The following is a 21,726-nucleotide window of genomic DNA, read 5'->3' on the forward strand; positions in this document are numbered from 1 at the left end:
CGCATTATTGTCTTCGCGCGACGCATATTATCATGTACTACATCGTCCCTCCTTCCTTTCTTATTGTTAGTTTCTTTTTCATTTCATCGTTTTCGTGACGGCCGTCGATTTCTTTTCGCTAAAGTGGAAATGCCACTTTGAAGTAACGATCGCGCTCTCTCCTTGCACACAATCACGAGTTTACTTAAAGAAATGGATTACTTGATAAATATTTTCTCGCACATTTTTTTCTAAGAATCGAAGAAATTAATTCTTGGTATTTCAAATAATTATTATAATGCACTTACTGGCTACATAATATACCTGATTATAAATAAACGTGTGTATTTATAATGTATTCAATTACATTGGTCAAAAAATGTAATGATATATCCCATATAGTTTCAGCAAAAAGTGACTGGAATTGGATACTTTCCGTACATGCATACATACATATGTACACCTATATATGCCACACAACAAAAAATAGGAAACAGTTTCCTAAAACGCTGAAAATTGTATAATATTCTAATCATCGAAACTCGGTGAAAAATTATCACAAACAAATAAAAAAAAAACATTTTTGAATCGTCATCAATTATTCTCAGTTTATGGTAATTAATTAACGACATTAATTCTGTATCTTGTAATCTTTTCAATTTTTCGCAGAATTACAGAATTTAAAATTTAAGCGAGCGATACTGATTTTGTGAAATTTCATTGAAAATATTTGGAAAGTTCGTTCAGAAAGGCTTAGAAATTGGCGGTTGCGATATTTTTAGCAGCGCCGAATATAAATAGCGTTGCAACTGTAATATAACAACGGAAGCGATGTTACGCTATGTCTATGATTTATACGCGGCTCATTGTTCGCCACGCGACGCCGACAGCGGCCACATTGTCGTCCATCGTTATTATTCCACCGGTCTCCTTCCCCTCGCATCGACGTTAAACGAACAAAAGCTCACGACTTTCAGTGAGATCGTCCCGGACTCGTGGCGAACATAAATCGTGTTCGTGCGAATTTACATAAATATCCGTGCTGCAAACGCGATTTATTCTTCGGTAAACTTCGAATTGACTTTCGCCCAGTGAAAATTAGATGTGTCATATCTTGTCGTTTTAATTTCCAACTAACAATAAATTTCAGCGATCAGAGCAAAATTGTTGATAAAGCTTGATCTAATTTGATACTAATTATATCAATATTATAATTTATTACGTTAAATCAATTAAACTGAATTGATTGATTTGTCCTAAATTATTCTATTCGATTAAAAGATATGAAGAAATATGTCTTGTAAGAAAACTTATTTTTCAATAAGAAAAGTTCTTAATAATGATAAGCTCAAATTAATTTAGTTTTATACTTACGCTGTGCCTTGGCCGTCTTGTATTCTGTCACGTTGCTTTCTTCAAATAAAAAGGAAGGGGGATGGGAGGACGTGCGAAGGGATGCAATGAGTAAACGCCAACATGGTCGGGAGAATAAATTAATATATTTTTAATGGATATATGATAGGTACTGGTTTTTCGCATATCCCGGATCATCGTATGGCAACTCTTAATCACCCCTAACCATAAACCGAGCTCGCAGATCAATCTTGCTTATGGGGATGGGAGAACAAATCTTTGAACTGTGACGTACTCACGCTCGTTTAGGGGTTCTTCAAAGTTTATATACAACGTCAAACAAATTCCTATCGCAGAGGTCCTCAATAGTATTTTATTTTCATTTTACCTTCATTTACTTTAATCTCTTTATCAAACTAATCGATGTCGTTGGTATTTGTTTAATTACTGCGTTACTACAAACGAAACGTTGAAAAAAGTTATTCAATTTGACCAGTCTATCTCCCCTATAGGAATTTAAATCGCATTAATTAGAGTTGTAAATTATTAGAGAGTGACAGGTTGAGTTAATTAAATTAGGTTGTCTTGGCTCTTTTGTTCCAATATGGGTACTGATTGGCTGACCAAATTATATGATCAAAGTCCCATCCTAATAAACAAGAAATATTTTGGAACATTCCAGCAACATTACAACGATACTGCAATGTTGCTGCAATGTTCCAATTTGTTTCTTACTTACTGGAATATTGTTTTCTTACTATGATTATCAATTAAATCATATTCTTTAGACATCAGGTCATCCCTTCAATGTCGCCTCTCCGATTATCTAGAACTCTAAGCATTAACGAGTGCTTGCTCTGGTAATTTTTATCGAACCGATCGCAAGTGTATAAATTGAGAACCCCCGCCCTATTGCTTTAAATAATATCCGCGATCGACGAACACTGGGGTATCGACTACTGAAAAATTAAATAAAACGGACCTCCTTCCCACTATTTACATTAAATACACGCGTATATGCACAAACACACACACACAAACACACACAACACACCCATTTTCACTCTCTAGTTCCCTCTTTCTCTCTTTTTCTCTTTTATTCCCACACATGCGCACTCTTTTTTCGCTTTCTTTCTCTTTCTCGCTTTTTTGCCTTACATCAAAACGGACAAGCCGCCTAGCTGGCGAGCAAAGTCCGCGTTTATTGCACATTTTTCCATTTGTTCTTTGAAAGGAGACACAATGGACAAAATCAAACGCACTCGATCTACAACGGTCACGCATGCATTCGATATGTCGAACTGATATAAGTCTTGCCGGTCCGTATCGATAGTGCGAAATTTAGATTCTAGAATCCTTCTAGATCCAAAGAGAGAGAATTATATACGTAATTTATTGCGATCTACACGTATTTGTGATCGACTGTAACCTGTGAATTTTTCCATCACTTTAATACTCAATTTGTCTATACTTAAATTTTTTCTTCCTTCCTTCGATCACCTTCGACTTCAAATTCGTACGCATACTCTCAGAGATCTCAGGATATCAAAAATCTAGACGCGCATTCATCGATGGACGTGAGAATGTCTACAAGTACGCGAGGATTATTCATAAACCTAGCGATTTCAATCAAAGCGAACTCTGGCAGAAACGGGGATTACCGTAGCTGAGTTCTTCCACTCAATTTCATGACCAGGAGTACCAGTTCCGCTTTGCACGCTTCAATCTTCATCCGACATGGTCACTTCACCGTCACTGGTAATCTCGACGAGGAGTTACCCCATCTAGTCTCTTTGATCGCGTTCTTCTGCTCGTCAATTTTTAATCCGACGCACCTCGGCATCTTTCCACGCTCCTGTTCACTACGTCGTAGAGGGCGACGTGCAAGCCGATGAAACGGGAGACGTCGGTGACGTTGGCGTCGCCGGTCTGCGATCCGATGCCGCACTAGTCCGATTATTCCCCAACAGACTGTCGATGGAGAACGGATTCAGCCTCTTCCTCTCCTCCCTACCCTTTACCGAGAGATCAATGCTGCCGCTTTGGACTTCCTCCTCGCTAGCGACCTGCCTGATTAGATTCCTAGCGCCATTACCGGTCGGTGGACGACCAGCTCCGATTCCCACCAGCTCGCGTCGTCGCTCCAGCAAGCTTAAGCCCCAGTGGTGGATACCGGGTTGGTGGTTCAGGTGTTCCATCGGCGGATTCTGCGGGGGGTTCTTCCGGGGCTCGCTAATCTCGCTCGCGTTACTGTTGAGCGCCGGGAAACATTCGCCGTCCACGGAGCCGTCGGCCGCCGAGTCCACCCGCTCACTGTCGCTCTCGCTACAGGAGTCCAATCCACCGACCACGTCAATCTCTTCGTTAGCATCGTTACCGGATGCGGATATGTTACTCTCATTGCTCAGACCCAGTTGGCCGAACGAATTGCTCAGAGGACCGCTCGCAGAACTACGACCCGATGCCGCCTCGCTACGAGACTCCCACTCGGCACGCAATGTCGATAAATCCACTGTTATGCCCTGAAGTTAAGAAAATGAAGGAACCCGTATTACAAAACTACTATTTAATTAAATAACCTACGTAGATACAATCGGCATTTAGAAATAAAGCTATTATATTAAAATGTGGTTTGGTTAGTTTGTGCTAAATGCATGTACCTATATATATATACGACGGTATTATTCATATAGAAATGATAAATGTTACGTAGCAGAAAGTAAAGGTGCATTATAAAGGCGTTTCTAAGATGATCGCAATGTAATGCGTAATCACTTTTACTGTAAAATCACATACGTATTACATCATCTGCCGTCTTTTCATTGACTATATTCTTTCACTAAAAGACATATTTATAACATTTAATTATCTTTTAATCATCTTTTAAATGACTTTGTGCTTTCTGAAATACGAGCCAAAAGTGAATTTTTTCATTTTTTATGCGATTTTCTTGTAAAATCGACATACTCGGACTTTCTATTTATGCGTATTTTAATTCTGTAAAAAAATTTTCCAATCTTTAAAGCCAGTTCGAAAATTTTGATTGCACTGTAATTATCGTCGCTCCAGCATCCCTTTAAAAAGTATACAATTTCGGTATATTGATATATATATATAATCTTTAAGTATAATTATTTTTATAAGTAAAGTAAAAAATTTTTCTTTTCTAAAAAAAATTAATGTGTTTATAAGAAGGTATTAATACGGTAACATAAGTACTTTGAAATTTTTAAATTGAGGAAGGATGTTTAAGTTTGCGGCTTACTTTAGCAGCGAGCTTCCGCTGTTGTCTCTCGAGAGCTTTCAGCAACTTCTTCTGTCGCCTTTCACGCTCTTTCCGTCTTAATTCCTCGGGTGGGATAGGTTCGCCACTACAGCTTTGCGGATGAGCATTATGCGCCGGCCTACCGGGGCCCTTCTTCGTATGTTCCTTCTTCCGCCACTTTGCCCTTCGATTTTGAAACCACACCTGCAATGGCAATGGTCGACTAGAGTTAAAAAAATTTAAATAAATAAGGAAAAAATTTAAATAAATAAAGAAATTCAAATACGATCAAGACTAGATCTTGAGACCTAATAATATTTACATGTAAATATAAAAAATACACGTATCTTCCAGTTATTTAAACTGCGCACTGATTACTATCAGTTAAATTTGAAATTTGAAATGCAATCATAAATTGAAGCTGAAATAATAATTAAATTGATTATCAATTTAATTATTAGGATACTTAGTACCACAATAATAATAATAGTATTATAATGATACTAAGTACTCTAAAATACTGTAAATTTATGTGAAAAATATTATCCTAAGATTTAAACTTTCCGACTATCCATGAAAAAGAGATGTAATATATTCATATTTATAATGTGTCAATAACTGTTTATTAAAAATTAAGTAGTCTCTTTATGAGGAAAGTGGAATCGGGGGACGAGCTTTCTCTAATCTTGTCAACGTTGATCAGTTTTGACCACAATTCCACTCATTGTCTGTCTGCTTCTACTGAAAGAAGATTAAATCGGCCACAAGTTCGCGCCAATTGACGCCGATGAAAGCTAAGCGTTGTTCCCCGCAGGTCTTGAATTGTAACGGGCGTTCGCGGCGTCGCGTAAATTTGCGGATTCTCCCCCGGATCTTCCCTTCCATCGCCCTTCACGTTCCACGCGAAATTTCTCTGCGAGCTGCTTAAATCACAGCACCGCCTTCGCCAAGGCACTATCAGAAGCGACACGAAGGGCGGATGCATTAAGTTCCGAAATTACAGGAAGGCTCCTGTCTCAGAACGAAGGACCAACGACCCTCTCGGGTGTCCTGATTCATTGAGGACGACAACCCTTTGCTCGCGTGAACGCTCGTGGCATGAACGACGATTTAGGGCTAGCGTGAGCCACGACCGAAGGGTAGCTCTCTCTCTCTCTCTCTCTCTCTCTCTCTCTCTCTCTCTCTCTCTCTCTCTCTCTCTCTCTCTCTCTCGCGAGGCGGGAGAGAGGTGGCGAGGGGGTGGCTGTGAGGGGAAAGATGAAGACATTAGTTGTACCGCCCGGCCGGCGAGCGGCGCTGAACTCACGCGAGCCAAAGATCAATAGATCCCCTCGGCTCCCTGAAACACCTTTCTAGCATCACGTAGCTTTACGAAACTTTCTTCGACTCCGGAATACTTTACGAACCCCCGAACGAGCCCAAAGCGCTCGTTTGTCTTTACTCCCCGTCGCTATCCGCGAGTCCTCGTTATTCGCGATTAAACTTCAGGCGATCGTAATTAATTCGATTACTTCGACGGGTCTATTTAGAATCCATCGCACGCGCTTACGCTATTTAATTCTCTAGTTTTACGATTTTCAGCGCGAGCTCTGGCTGTGTTTAACCTCAGAAAAATAAGTAATACTTCGAAATTTGACCTACGTGTTGTCGATGTATTCGAGATGTTTTAAATTTAAATCATATTCTTCAAATTATTTTTATAAACATTTTGTAAATATTTATGTTTTGTTATTTACTTGTTTTGAGAAGATGTGTGATAAAGTGGGTCATACGTACCCATACTATTTGTGTCTGTTGTTTCGACAACAAAGCATTTACTAATGTTCGTAGGAATATTTGTTCTTCTTTTTTTTATCCAGGAACACTCATGAAATTTTAAAACATGCTTATAACTCACCCTATACATATACAAATGAAATAAAATTTAATTGTTATTATATAAATATATTTATTCTAAAAAATTAACATTTTTTTTAGTATCCCTAAAAATCAACGTAAAGGATCTTTGACGGTGCATACACTTAATCGACATAGCTCAGCCTCATGATTCTTACAGGGTTAAATTTCTGCTACAGCTAATAAAGTAATTTTCAGTCCGATAATATCTGGATGCCGTGGCATTTTATGTCGATAACTCCAACCTGGCAGCCCTAATTTTAATTACTTATTTCATTATTTAATATCATAATCTGCAGAAAAACGGTAATCCATGATACCATCGAATATCAAAGAAATCTTTTTATTAAACCATAACTTTATTTCAAATTAAAAGAGCAAGATCTAATAAGAAAGAATACTATAGATTTTATTTTAAAAACACAATCAAAAGCAAAAAACGGATTTCAAAAACAGATTCAATGTTGAAAATTCCAAAATTGTAGATGGAAATGGCATTCAATAAATTTCTCGCTGATAGAAAAGATCGTTCCTGAATTCGTCGAGGAATATCACTACCGTAGCTCCAAAACCTTAACCGCAAACCTCACGAAGCGTCCTGTCTGTTTCAGTTCAGAATCAGGCACAGCTGTAACACATTACATTAACGCGATATGTGAGAAATACGAGTCGGGCATTAGTGAAGCTATTCGTCAGGCATTATCGACGACCGATAACGGTTTAACAAGCTATTTCTATCTTATGAGAGACTAATCTCATGTTCCGTCGGACTAAATAACACAGTTTTTCTTCTCTTGTGCAGCGGCATGTGAGCATCGCCGAGGAGATGCAACTTACATTATAAGCACACAACTGGCTTGACATGCATAAAGCGTATCTTTATGGCAGCAAAAACTCGAAGAAGCGACGTCGTCGCCGATAACCATAATCGTTCATATGGAGTTTGTCGAGAAAGATAATGCATTCTAATGTAATTATGTTTCCGTCAATTAATAAACGATGTTTTCCGCGCCACGCCGATAAGAGCGCTGTCATTTGACCGATTAAATTGTTTTATACTGTAATTAACCCTTCGCCTTATAGACTTCTTGTTTTTATCTCAATGGGAAGCACTTAATCAGTCGGTACTTTACACAAAGTGAGTTAGAAAAATGCAAGAAGTAAATATGAGCCGAAGGAAACCAAATAATTGTATCACATTGTTTCAAATATTCTCTAATTAATTGCATTATCTCCCTCTATTAAAAAAATAACGATTTTGTAGACTAAGCTCCGCTACTAATCGCAAACAATAACGATCTATAAACAATAACTTGTAATATACATATAAAATCATAGAACAATCGCGTCACGGTTAGCGGATATGATGGGCGTATCCAGAACTTTCTTCGAGGGGAATTCTTATCAATTCTGTTATTACATAAACAGAAATCTTTACGTTAATGAAGTGTTTTTCCAATACTTTTTTCGAGCTTATAATGTCTTCTTCTCATTCCTGATCTTGAATAGAAAAAAAATTGCGTTAGAACAAAAGTTCGTTTATTTCATGTATACATGTCTTTAAAAAAATTTGGAAATTATACCATTCGATAGAACAAAGCTTTAAGACTCTATTTTTTAATTACGGTATGATTATTTTTAATGGAGTTATAAACAATAAAAGTCAAAGTGCTTCTTTTATTTAATCCGCAATAACTTACAATCAGTAACAAAAAATCTTACGAATATTAAAAAAAACGATTTTGTAGAAAAAACTTTAAGCTTTTATAGTAAAAAGTTCAAAATTTTCTCAAATTTTTTTTGGGCACTGGCAAACTTAAAATGAAAAGAGAATTTCCCATTTTATCCAGCTCATAATTTTCTATATGTAAAAATTATTATACTAAATTCATAGAACTTAAAAGATATAGTGATCTTTCAAAAGATAGATATTATCATTATTACATACAAAATATTTATGATAATTTTCCTATGAAAGGAAATTTTTAAAAATTCAGAAAAGATATAGAAAAATCTCTTGTATGAAAAATATTGCCAAGTATTATTATCCCTTTCGTTATTAGAGACAACTATGAATAGTCACTTAAACGCCGAACACTCGCTACATATTTAAGAGACTATAGTCATCGAGCGGAGTTCATTCTATACTAAGGGTAACTATAGTCATCCGTCAAAACTTTTATGTGAGGACATTTTTTATTATATATGGATATTATTACGTTTTATTGATTTAGGCGTATATCCCTATTTTGCAATACAGGATGTAACTAAAATAAGGTAACAAACTTCGGAATCGAGTTCTCAACACTAAAATATGAAAAAAAGTTCATATGAACATATCACCTCATAGCAGGATCTAGGCCACTTAATTTGACAATCGGCGTGAGCGATATTTTTTCTCATTTTTTTCTCATTTGGAGCTTGAGAAACAATTCTTACATTTGTTCATTGAAGATGACTCGGAATGAAGCTGAAACATTTGATACACTGCCTTATTGTTAAGAAGAATTCATATAATAAGCAAATTGCGCTCTAATTACCGCATTTAACTCTCAATTACCTAATTTATTCCTATTATTTTTTAATTCAGATAGTCTATTTTCACTAATATTATTTTTATATATTATATTATACATATATAATCGACCGTTTGCAAAATTCTCCTATGTGCTGTACAGTATGCAGATTCGCACTCCCATATAGAGGTAGCAAACTCACAATTGTTCTGTATAGAGGTATAGTAGTGATAAACTAAAGTTAAATAAAAAGAAAAGGAGGAATGATAAATAAGACAAAGAAGACCTTTACAGAAATCCAATTTAATACTGAAAATGACTTATTTTGAATATTATAAGTACTGAATAACAATGCCTTTCTCGGAGTAAATAATTAACCATTTCCTTTCAATATTAAATGTCTATAAGGAGAATCAAAAGTAAAGTTGTATTTTTTTATAATTAAAAATTAAAAAATGAATAAAAAATGTCGAGAAAGTTCGAATCCCTCAAACTCTCCCTCTGGATACACCTATGGCAGATGCGATTGGTTTAACATTTTACAAGCTCGCTATTTCACCAGCCGTGGATCCAGCCGCGAGAGCCCGTCGTGGCTCGTCGTCGGATGCAAATAGCGCCTTGATAATAGCGATTGTCGTGCTCACGAGCTCTTTCACGATAAATCAAAACGCATGGTGTACCCGATGTTATTTACGACCGGTCTGCGACTCGCGCATACGAATTTCGCGCGCGTAATAAACGCGAAACGGGAACCACGCCGCGATAACGCGAGATCGTTCGTAATACCCGCGTCGGGAAATATTGATCCCGGAGTGCTTCTCGGATCTCTCCTTCGATCATGGACGAGGGACCGGATCAGATTTTGCTGGAGCGGCAGGATGAGCGGAGACGATAACCCGGCCGAGCGGTGACACAATGTGACATGATGTCACACAGCCGGTGCGTCCTTTCGATGGTGCTTCCCTACGACAGGGAATAACTCTCAGATTAGATAACATCGATCACTGTGTACGATAACCCCCGTGAACGTATGTCCTACTGCAGTCGCATCTCCTCCAGAATATCGCAACAACTAGATAAACGCGATCGACAATCGATCAAGGTTTATCGATCCACACTTAAATCTATGAACACTCTCGCAAATCTCGCAAATATATATCATCGAGAAAACTATTAATAACAATAATAATCATTTTATTGAGTGTGCATTATACAACTTAACAAGACTTTACGCAGTTGGAAAATTTGTGTTAAGTTTAACACAAATATTTCACCTGTTCTAAATGATCTACTCAAATTTTTGTGTTAATTTAACACAAGATGAATATGTTAGCAAATAATACAAATATTATATGTAAAAAGAATTAACACAAAATATGTAACTAACACTGACACATAATTTGTAAGCAAATTGTTACAGTATATTCTTTCGTTAAATTGACATTCATGATACGTTAAGTAAATGCTGGAGCGACGGCCGAACTTAATCAATGTCGATAATACAGACTTTTTAACACTAAACTTAATTTTTTACATTATCATTCTGTCTCACTCAAATGCTTATATCTGTCCCTATCTAACATATTACAGAAGCCATCACTTCCAAAATCGAACACTTACTGAAGACACAATTACAGCTTTGTTTACCATTCTAAATCTTTGCTAATATACGTATTCACGTGAATTACGCGAATCAGCTAATAAATTGTTTTCTAAGGCTTTTAATCTTTATTTTACAAACTCAATATCGTATGTTCAAATAATTCGAGGTCCGCTGAGTACTCATACGAACTGTGAAACTTTTGTACCAGGTAAACTTTAACCTCATGCGCGGTCTATAATGGCAGTAGCAGTAGTGGATGAGACTGTCAGAGTAAGAAATTGACTAATCACAGTCGAATGTGAGAAGAATACTCGACTGTGATTGGTCAATTTCTTACTCTTACAGCCTCATTCACTACTGCTACTACCATTGTAAACCACGTATCAGGTGACAGGTGACATACGAGCCAAAAATAATCGATTTCTTTTTATGTTCATTCTCGATCGCATATTGATGTTCATTCAGTCTAAGAACTATAATACATAAGTTTTTCTATTATTGATTGTATAATACATAAGTTTGTCTTTTCCCACTCCAAGTTCTGAACTGGTTTACACTGGTGCAATAAGTTAAAGTGAGATAAATATAGTTTGTTTCATTATACCTGTCTCATTTTAACTCATTGCACTAGTTCAAAACTAGTTCAGAATTATAGTAAACCAGAGCTGGAATTTAGTTGCACATTTCGGCCGATTTTCAGCTTAGTTCCTGCCCCTCACTTCACCAATCCGCGCGGGCAGGAACCAAGCTGAAAATTGGCCGAAATGTGCAACTAAATCCCAGCTCTGTAGTAAACGGTCGCATCATCCAAACACTGATATAGAAGAGACATTAATTATTATATTTGAAAAATTTATTCCAATTTAAGTATGAGTGTTTAAATGATTTCTTTCTCAGTATGATATCGCTAATGATGGCTGAAAATTAGGCGAAACGCCCAATCGATTTTTGCGTCACACATGTAATAATAAATTTGAAATGCTTCATATTTTTAATCATAGCACACTGATTACCGTGTAGTTATTTACTCTCACTTTTCCAGTTAATTATAATTCATTGTTTGAATTCTAAGAGTCCATTAATTAGTAGATTTTATTGGCAATACAAATACTACAAAACCTAATCAGAAAAATGAAAACTAAATAAGAAGACATGATAAAAGAATGAAAAAATCTAATATTTATGAATAATGAGATAAAATATATAGAGAGAAGCAGTAGAACGAAAAAAAGAAAATTATGAAGAAGAACTTTTACGTTCTTACGTATACTGTTTACCACTTTTTGCTGCGACGTACACATTAAAACATTAATCTCAACTCCTGAACCGTACGTTTCGAATTTGGCCCAATTCACGACATATTCACGCAGATTTATTCAGTGTACGGCGGCTATCAAAGATCGACGAGGCGATAGACACGAATTTAAAATGACTTCAGGATCAGATTTTCGAGGGTCGACAGACAACTGGGGATTGGTTCTGGCTTCGGACCTTTGGCCTACCAGCTCCGTCTCGAGGGGGTAGTTAGTCCATCTGGTCCGTTACCTTCGGAGATCTACTCGAGGGTACAAAATCGACGCGGATTTATCTGTTCAGCGATTATCCATTTAAATAACATCAGCGTCGATAGGATGTCGTTGTTTCTCAATAATATTTTCGTAAAAATAAACTTGCCAATCTTCCTTCTTTTTATTTTTCCAATTATTTATACATAACAAATGTTTAAGGTTTGTGTTTTCAAGAACTTAAGCCCATTTCAAAAGGTTAATTCCTGTCGTAAGAGATAAAACTCTTTTTATAAACTTTTTTGCCGTATAACACAGAAGAATCAGAATATACACAAATTAATTAATATACATACCGTACGCTTACTTCAAAAGTGACACAACTAAAAAGAAATAAATTTTCCAAAAAAAGGAAAAAAACTATTTTTCAATTTGACTTATTGACTAATCAAATAATATCGGCAAAAAATGTATTCTTAACATGATCAAATGTCATTTTTTGTCATTTTCATCTCACAATATTTAAAAGACCATTTTTTTAATTGCGATAATTTTAATAATTTTTAAACCAGCCTTTTTGAATTATGACGATCTTTTTAAAATACCGTTTTTAATGATTTCGACGATTTTTTTATAACATTAAGTTAACACACTTTTGATGATTGATAATATTTATCTAACTCATTCATGATAATAACACAAAACTCACGTTTCTTGAGTTGTTATTTTTGAAGTTAGAGAGCGATATGTAAAAAGTACGCAATATATGAAATAAACAGAATTCTACCCAGAAATATAACGCGATATATATCATCTAAAATGGCCTTTATAGTATTTAACTTAAAAAAAGCATATTTTGATTATAAATAATATAAATGTACAATACTAACAAATTAACAAATTCAAAACGCACGATTAATTTTTCACGGAAATAAAATCTATAACATAGGACATCGAGCGTAGAAGTGGATAACGTAAAATAAGATCTTATCACAGATCTTTTATAAGTCTATAATCGCGATGTGTAGACACATGTCCGAGCACATGTCATTAAGGCCCCGCAAAATAGCATTAAATCTTTTCGATGCGGCCGGCCTTTTTCCGGTATTCGGACAGTTCACGCCTGCGTTCGTCGAATACAGTCCAGCCGAATCCTTCGACAGGACCGCGAAGGGTGAACTCCCAATTTCACGGCCGGTCGGACATACGGTTACCCTTAGGTCTTTCAAGCGAATATTTATATTTATTCGCTTAGACACGCGTGTTAGGCCCCGCAAATAGCGCAATACATCCGTTCCCTTCTTCAACAGCGATGCATCTCTTCATTTTACTTATCTCCTTAACCTCATCCGTTCTCATCTTCTTTTTGCATCATATTCGAATTACATTCCGCGAATAATTCGATATTATTTTGAAATTTTATTTCTCATCCACATATACATAAATATAATATATTAAGCACTTTTATAACTAAACTGAAAATCTTGTTAAAGTTTAATCTACTTAAGTTGATTACGTTCACACTCCATTTCGAAGTAAATCGATTGAATTGAATAAAATTAATCGCGTCGATCTAGAATGTTGAAACGTAGTGGTTAATCTATCGAAATGTCTAAGATTTTCTAATTAACTTATATCTATATACTTTTCATTTATTTATAAATCAAAGGCTCCCTAATGCCAGCTTCCTTATTTTGATTTCCTTTATATACGATTGAAGAAATGGCGATGTGTATAACGAAATAAATAAAAGACTGAAAAAAGAAACTTACTGCCACGCGGCTCTCTTTTAGTTCGAGTCTCACAGCCAGTGCTTCTCGCATAAAGACATCAGGATAATGACTCGACAGGAAGGCCCGCTCCAATTCTTCCAACTGCCAACTGTTGAAGTTAGTCCTGCTTCTTCGCCTCTTGTTGCCGCCTTCATCCGATTCTCCGTCACAACCTGAAAAGAAGAATATGTATTCAGAAAGAGATAAACCAACCTAAAAAACATAAAATTCCTATGTAAATACAAATATTTACACAATAGGTAAAACAATTATGTTATTATGTAATTATGTTACTTGATATAAAAATAAAAATATAGTTTTTAAATCAAACATAATAATTATATACCCCTATAAACGGATAGATTATACATAATTATACAAAACTATATATGAAATATGTCCATATATAATTATATACGATTATATATAATTATATATATAATCGTATATAATTATATATGGACATATTTCATATACATATTTCATAGTGGTATGAAAATTGAAAACAATAATTAATCCAGTTTTATTGCTAAAATATTATTGGTTAGCATTTTAAAATACACACATTAAAATGTGATTAAATACATTTAGGAGCTCAAAAAGCACACTCCGAAAATGTATGGGAGTCTCTAAAAGACTTGTCAACTCGATTTGCTTTCTTATAGAATTCCTGGGCGTTTTCTTTTTACGAAAAGCCTATCTCGTGGCAGGGCTGTGTACGAACCTCTTATATATAATTATATACAGGTTACGAACGCGCGAATATCTTACATATAATGTACATATATATACATATATACCCACGAGGTGTCCCGCGAGACTTCTTCCACCACTCTACCTTCCTGACTTCTAACAAGACAGTTAAAAGTAAAAAAATCTTAGAGATGACTAAAATATGTCCAAAATTAATCATCTTTTAGTTATTATATGGACAATGCTTGAAGATTACCAACAGTAAAATCTATCGTCATTTTTTTGCTACTATATTTTTTCACTAAAACATTTATCTTTTATAAAAAATCTATATAAAAATATAAAAATTATTTTTATAAAGATATAATCATTTTTTTAGATGACTCGATGCTGTCTTTGGAATGTTAGATATATCCAGCTTCATAAATCAACATCGAAGTTTTCGGATTTCAAGCATTCAAATCACTCTCCAAGGTATCTCGAGGAGTCTCGAAGTTTGATACTGCGAAACTCCTGAAGAACGAAAATGTAATGACTCGAGAAAGAGGTTGAACGAACAGAGGTCCCCGGGATTCGATGCCTCGGAGATTAGGGGCCATCTAAAGGTCCGTGGCTGCGCGTCTAGGAACAGCACCGAAGAGCACAGAAGAGCACAGGAGAGTAAACGATAACGGCGACATAGGCTGAACACCCGCAATTACTTAATCGGCGCGCGCTATTGTTGCTGCGCGGCGGGATCGTGTAAGTGCATGTCTCGCAGCGAAAACAAATGCAGTAGTTACGCTAACCGCCGAGCAATAATGCGGCCCGTAGTTGTAACGGCCGACGCGCGCGTTCCGATAATGAAGTTAACCATGTAGTAAAGTGTGCACTCCTCTTCAATCTTCTCCTCCGATCGAGCAGCTGCACCGGCGCGGCGCGGCGTGGCGCGGCGCAGCGCGGCGCGGTCGCGGCACTCGCTTTCGTGCTCGCCACTTTGCCGATGTAAATCGATGAATTCGCGCGCACGCACACTTGCCAAGCCGTACCGGTCCTTTTGTTCGTGGTGGTGTCAAGCCGAGCGTGACGCGAGTAACGGCGAGAGATTATAGCGGCAATCATCATTGTTAGACATAATCTAACAACGTAACAATTCTTAACGCGAGTTTGTACCTACGTAATTCCAGAGTCGCTCTCGGTGAGCACACATCGCCGGGGTAGATTTTACAGATAAAAAGAAGGAACTTTTGAGAGGGTCGATTTTGCGGATTTAATACTCGACTCGAGAGTCTAATCTCTCAAATCATGTTAATAATCGCTATAAAAATCTGCAAATCTCACTCGACACTCTTAAGACTACCGAGTGTCGCACGAACTGTCGATTTGATAGCCTTAAACTCAATTTATTTTATTTCACGTAAGAACAGAAAGGCTTTGTTATCGCTTGTTATTGTTAATTATTGTAAGAAAGCTATGATCATGCGAGTAATAATTTACCTTTTTCTCAAAGGTTGGAGTTTGGCGAACGATCAGCAGATCGCTGCATCCGGGCAGCCAGCAGAACGTTATAATTTGCGGCAGCCTATCTCGCGCGTGATCGATATCGATATCGAATTAAGTACTGTATACTTTCGACGGGAATTATTATGTTCGTGCGACACGAAAATGGTGGACGACGTCGATGGCGGACGATCGCGAATTTATCTTAATTTCGCGCCATTTGTAATCGCGGCGCAAGGTAAACATCTCGCCGGGCGTCGAGTGAATCGAGTTCTTACAAAGTGGCCTTAAACACGTAAGCTAATACGGAAAAAAGGAAACAAGTTACACAAACATACAAATATGTATATGCAAAGTTGAAAAGAAATTAATTAAGAAGATCAAATATAATTAAAGTTAACATTATAAAATGATAAAAAGAATCAATATATATAATATAAAATATGAGAAAAAACTGCATGTAACGAAAAGCAGTAAAATGTTAATTGAAAAAGATTGTGTTTAACTTATCATCTAACCAGAGAAGAACGATTCGACGATACCACCGATATTGCGCAAAATCCCCTTGGTATTGATTAAAATGGCGTTCCAGGCGAGACGTCCAAGGAGCAATAACCACGCGTGATTCGCAGCGGAGACTCGTACCAAAAATCGCTTTCTCATCTTATCCGGGCACGCGCGAGATAAGCAACACGCTGGCATACTCCGAGGCATCTCGGCGTCCCGGCGTATTGAATAAACATGGAATTCCAGTGATTTTACGAGGACAATCCGCTATCCCCCGATGGCGATATCTCCGATGAGAATCGGCGGTTCCATGCCGCGTGTATGCATGCTAATGCTCGGAATTGAATAAAAGATCGGGAATTATGATTGACTAGACGATGCCAGCAATCCTCCTCCTTCCACCCTCTTCCACTCCCGGGTTATCTTAATCTCATGCGGAGTAAAACGGAGATGGAAATAAATGCACAAATGCAGTACGAAAGATTTCGCTTCGTGGGGGAATCTTCAACTCCGTGATTGCAGAATTTCGATATTGACTATGTTCGCGATATAAAAGATTTCATATTTGTACAATTTCATATTTTACTCCATATCTAAACGTTTCATATGGTTTCTAAATAGATATAAAATCAAACGGGATATTTATGGTCAAGCAAAAAAATACATTTTTATAGTGTAAAATTTTACTCCAAGCTTCCCAAATAATGATCGTTATTAACTCAAAAAGAATTTCTTTCCAGTAATTCAAAAAGGATATCATAGAAGTATATCTTTCGACTTCCTATAGAATTAAATCGAAGTTGTTCTGAAAAGAGTCTTTTTTCCGTTCGTAATAGGTTCGAAAAGAATTGCATATTCACAAGTAGTATGCGGCAGGCCGCCAAATGGACGCAGTGATGTTTTATTCCTCGTAAATACAAAACCAGGATAGAAAAAAAGGTACGACAACTTCTCGATTGTATTTTAATAAAATGAAATCAAAATATCTAATAGATATTTCGATTTCATTCTAATTTTTATAGATTATAAAAGGATTTTCTTTTGTGAGTAAGAGCTCAGAATTGGTGTGTGTCTATGTTGTGACATAAAAGTAAAACGTTCTGGAACTCTTACGAATGTTTTCAGAATAGAAATGAAGTGGAAAATGAATACATTCCATAATTTGGGGATTCAAAAAAAGCAGTTCAGTGCAGGAATAAAAAAACCTAATACTGCAAACAATCTTGACATTTTAGCAACCAGTTTGATTGTCCAATATAATTATTTAGATACTCCAACATAATTCATAGATCTGTGTTTAGCTAAATTTTTATATATTTTAACAAAACCGTTTATCACGTATAGAAATTAAATCGTTATTATTTATTGTGAATTCCAAAACGACATTTTTACGCGATAAAGACACGCGAATATTGCGGACTAAAGTAAAAGGCCGACTGAAGGGTTAAAAGTGTCAACATATAAAATGCAGGATCAAGAGATAAAAGTCATTGACGTCGCGTTTTATTTCGATCAACGTTTATTTCGAAGAGCTTATCAATTAAGATTTACCGATGGCAGATGGGCGCTGTTTGCGAATCGGTTCGAGATTGTCGTTGAAGTGGCCGAGGCCGATGAAAAATCGCGGGGGTTGGGCATTAATCAGCGTAATTAGATGCTATTTATTCGCGGGCCGTCTCGTCCTCTCCGCATCTCGCTCATTATTGATAATCTATAATCCATAATAAGCGCTCTGGCGCAATGGCAGGTTGAGGGATCGTCACAAACGATAATACCTTTATCGTGTCAATACCGGGCCAATCGCCGCGCTCACTTGCGCCAAATTTCATAATGGAATGAAGCGGCAGTAATTAATAATCCCAATTAAATGCGATTTGAAGTACACGCACAATTTCGACGTTACGAGACAAGAGGCAAATTACAGAGCAACGAAACGTATTTCGATGTGTGTTTTTTAAAGCTTGATTCATTTCTGTTTACAAAACCGGATGACAGCAGATTTATGTATAATTTCGGACGTTTCTCATTGCGTCAAGTTGTATAATTATGCAAAAGAGGAAAGATGTAATTATGTAAAAATTCACTCCTGATCATGAGGAGAAGATCCATCGCCGAGCTGAAGCGCGTCTCGCTCATATCATGAAATTAGTCGACTCATTATCATCGTGTCAGGTTCATTATGCGCAGAGTGCGTTACGCCGAGAGACAGCCGCTTCCCTCGTTAAGCAGGAAATGCACAATTCTGCTGCGAGGCGAACGCAACGAAAATAGATTAAGACGACGCGATCCGCCGATCAAACCGGACGTGAAAATTGTTTAACTCGTTCCCTCATAAATTATTTAGCTCGCCGCCGCCCGCTATCATCTATCAACTTTGATAACCGCGCCCGATAATAACTCTCGTGCCTGACCGGTCGAGACTACAGACGGCCTCGAGTGCAACCGCGTAAATACATTTCGATTTCGACCGAATCGTGCGAACGTCAAAAAGGAAAGAAAACGTGTGCGCGAGTTATATCCACGTGATTTCGTCGAGGTCAATCCGCAACGTTCGTCGCACGATAAAAAAATCAAGCTACGCAAATTAATTCTATCGGAGGTTATCGTCTAACTTATGATTACGCTATCTAACATTTCGTGGCTATAGCAATGGGAGACTAGACAAAATTACCCGTGTGTTGAATTCGAAAGATGATCTTATAAAAGTTGATCTTACAAAAGTTGCATGTACATATCATATACATATGGACCTTCATAACTCTTCTTCTGAGGATTTACATACCAACTTCTGAAGAAATTATATTTGTATCACTTGTATTATTGTATTTAAACTACTCTAAATTTTAGAAACGACTTTTCAATAAAAAGAAGTTTGATAGAGATTATCACTTATTTTAATATCTTATGTTATTGTTTAATATCTTCGTATACAATATATTAATATTATAAAAGTATGTAACTTAACTTAAATCTTAAAATCACTTAAAATCGTAAATCTTGTTCTTTGTGTAAACTCTTCTTTTTAATAGAAATTTTTTTTTTTTACTTCCTCATAAGAATGCAAAAAAATCTGAAATGTCTTTTTATCGAATGCATATTTAATCACGATAAAAAGATTTCATGTTATTGCAGTGTTTTTCTGTATTTCGTAGTAATGTCAATCGTATTTGGGATTTAGGTCAAATATCGAAACCTCGAGAGTGTTCTTTTTCTCTGTTCTCTTAAGATTTTTTTCAATCTGGATTTTATTACAGTTTATATTATTCTTTTTTTTTATACAGCTTCTTATGTTATGTTAACATAGTTCTTATAATCTATGATTCATTTTGATCCGCGTTCTTATTGTTACGCTAAATTAGCTTGCCTCTCTCTCTCTCTCTCTCTCTCTCTACATATTTCATGTAAAAACGAAGTAATAAAAAGCTATTAATAAAAAAGTTACATAAAGTTCAATAACTGCATTCAGTAAAAACAATATTTTCCAGCAATTGATTTCTTGAGAAATCTTGTAGCATATTATTAAAATGAATCAAACTCAATTTAATCGTTATTATTTAAAGAATTCCGTTATATAATTAAAACACTTTACTCCACAGTGCAAATTTAATTTTTTTTAAACTTTAAATATTAATCTTTCAAACTGTTAAACAAATAATTTACATCAGATCTGTACAACAGTTAAAATCTTTGAAACACGTTCATATATTTTAGAATTTCAAATCGGTATAAAAATCACATGTACTTTATTAAAATAATTCATTTAATAAAGTAATGATTTCATAAAGTAATGATAACATATAGCCTAATATATTTAATGCTCTTCGCGTATTAAGTTAGTCTTATATTATTAAATGCAATAAATACGTTAACGACGTGACGTCATTTTAATAAATGACGCACTACTTCTGACCGCCAATTTAATAAATGACATATACTTCCTCAAACATGATTCTTGTTAGCGATTCCAATGATAGTGATCCAATTAGCGGCCGTTTTCTCGGGCGTTCCACTCTGTTTACGCCGCGGTCTATCCATTCTTTTACTTTCAATGTCGCGATTCTGCTGCTTTTTAAAATACGCCTTTAATACTCGGAAATGATTGAATAGCTAATAAGCTGTTTAACGATTTACAACACCGGCGATTTATGTCGTGTATAATTAAGCTGATTCAAATTGAAAGCGTACTATAGAAGCATCCTCCGAGCACTAATTATCGATTCATCGATCAAACTAATATTATACCTGCATCTAATATGTAAACAAATATTTCCTAGGCTTGTATTTGTTAATTTATATTATTATATTTATATTGTACTATTAATTTATACTATAATATTATATTTGTATTATATTATTAATATTTGTTTAATATAATTTATGAATCAGTGGATTATCTCACACAAAATTGATTATTATAAAATACTCGAACGTTCTCAACACAAATTACCAAATTCTTAAAATTGTTTTACTTTAAGAATTATTAAGATGCAATCAACATGTAAATTTTCTGCGTCAACTGAAATTTTTTACTAATGGTTTAAAATAGAGAAAAGCTATTCGCTCATTTCCAGTCACATCAGTTCTGGATGAGTAAATTATTTATGTGCGAATATTGTTAATTATTTTAGTTACTTCATTCTTCTTGACTTTATCACTGGAAATAATTTTGACCTTTAATTATTTAAATTTATAGTTTTTTCGATAAGTACCCACCTATAATAAACGGGAAAATACTAACAAGACTTAATAAACGCTCCGTGTGAATGTGGATTAACAAGACTGAAACATTTTCTCTCTCGAGGTGCGGCCAGCACGATCAATGACGAAGAGCATCATCATCCGGCATGGTCGGCGAAGATCGCGCGAAATTCTGGACCGTCGGGGCCGCAATCAATTTGCTGGCGAACGAGGCGTTTTTATAGATGATTTCGCGTCGGTGTGCGCGATCGCTCGCGGCTGTGTGCGTTTAATACGCGTTGACGTGGCACGTTTTTAGCGCGGTGTAATCGCATGATGATACGTTACTGGTCTCTAACGACGCACGCGACCCTTCGTGGCAACTCTCCTTTATGCGGACGTCTTACTTGCCGGGAAAACGAGCGAGGGAAATGCACGAGAGACGAAAGAACGAAAGAGAGAACAAGAAAAAAGAGAGGGA

The 21,726-nt window shown here is 36.1% G+C and overlaps 1 protein-coding gene across 1 annotated transcript in view; it reads right to left on the reverse strand.

Moving 5' to 3' along the window:
* Positions 1 to 2,730: 2,730 nt before the first annotated feature.
* Positions 2,731 to 21,726, reverse strand: part of LOC108729207 (paired box protein Pax-7) — a 40,538-nt gene continuing 21,542 nt past the window's right edge. Inside the window, exons 3-7 of the mRNA XM_018458206.1 lie at positions 21,201 to 21,222; positions 19,328 to 19,334; positions 13,890 to 14,062; positions 4,598 to 4,801; positions 2,731 to 3,854 (exon numbers count right to left, since the gene is read on the reverse strand). Of these exons, the coding sequence (XP_018313708.1) occupies positions 3,195 to 3,854; positions 4,598 to 4,801; positions 13,890 to 14,062; positions 19,328 to 19,334; positions 21,201 to 21,222 (1,066 nt within the window). The 3' untranslated portion in view covers positions 2,731 to 3,194. The remainder of the gene's footprint in view (positions 3,855 to 4,597; positions 4,802 to 13,889; positions 14,063 to 19,327; positions 19,335 to 21,200; positions 21,223 to 21,726) is intronic.

Source organism: Mycetomoellerius zeteki, unplaced genomic scaffold (assembly GCF_001594055.1).
Source record: "Mycetomoellerius zeteki isolate Tzet28-1 unplaced genomic scaffold, Tzet1.0 scaffold707, whole genome shotgun sequence".
Taxonomy (NCBI): domain Eukaryota; kingdom Metazoa; phylum Arthropoda; class Insecta; order Hymenoptera; family Formicidae; genus Mycetomoellerius; species Mycetomoellerius zeteki.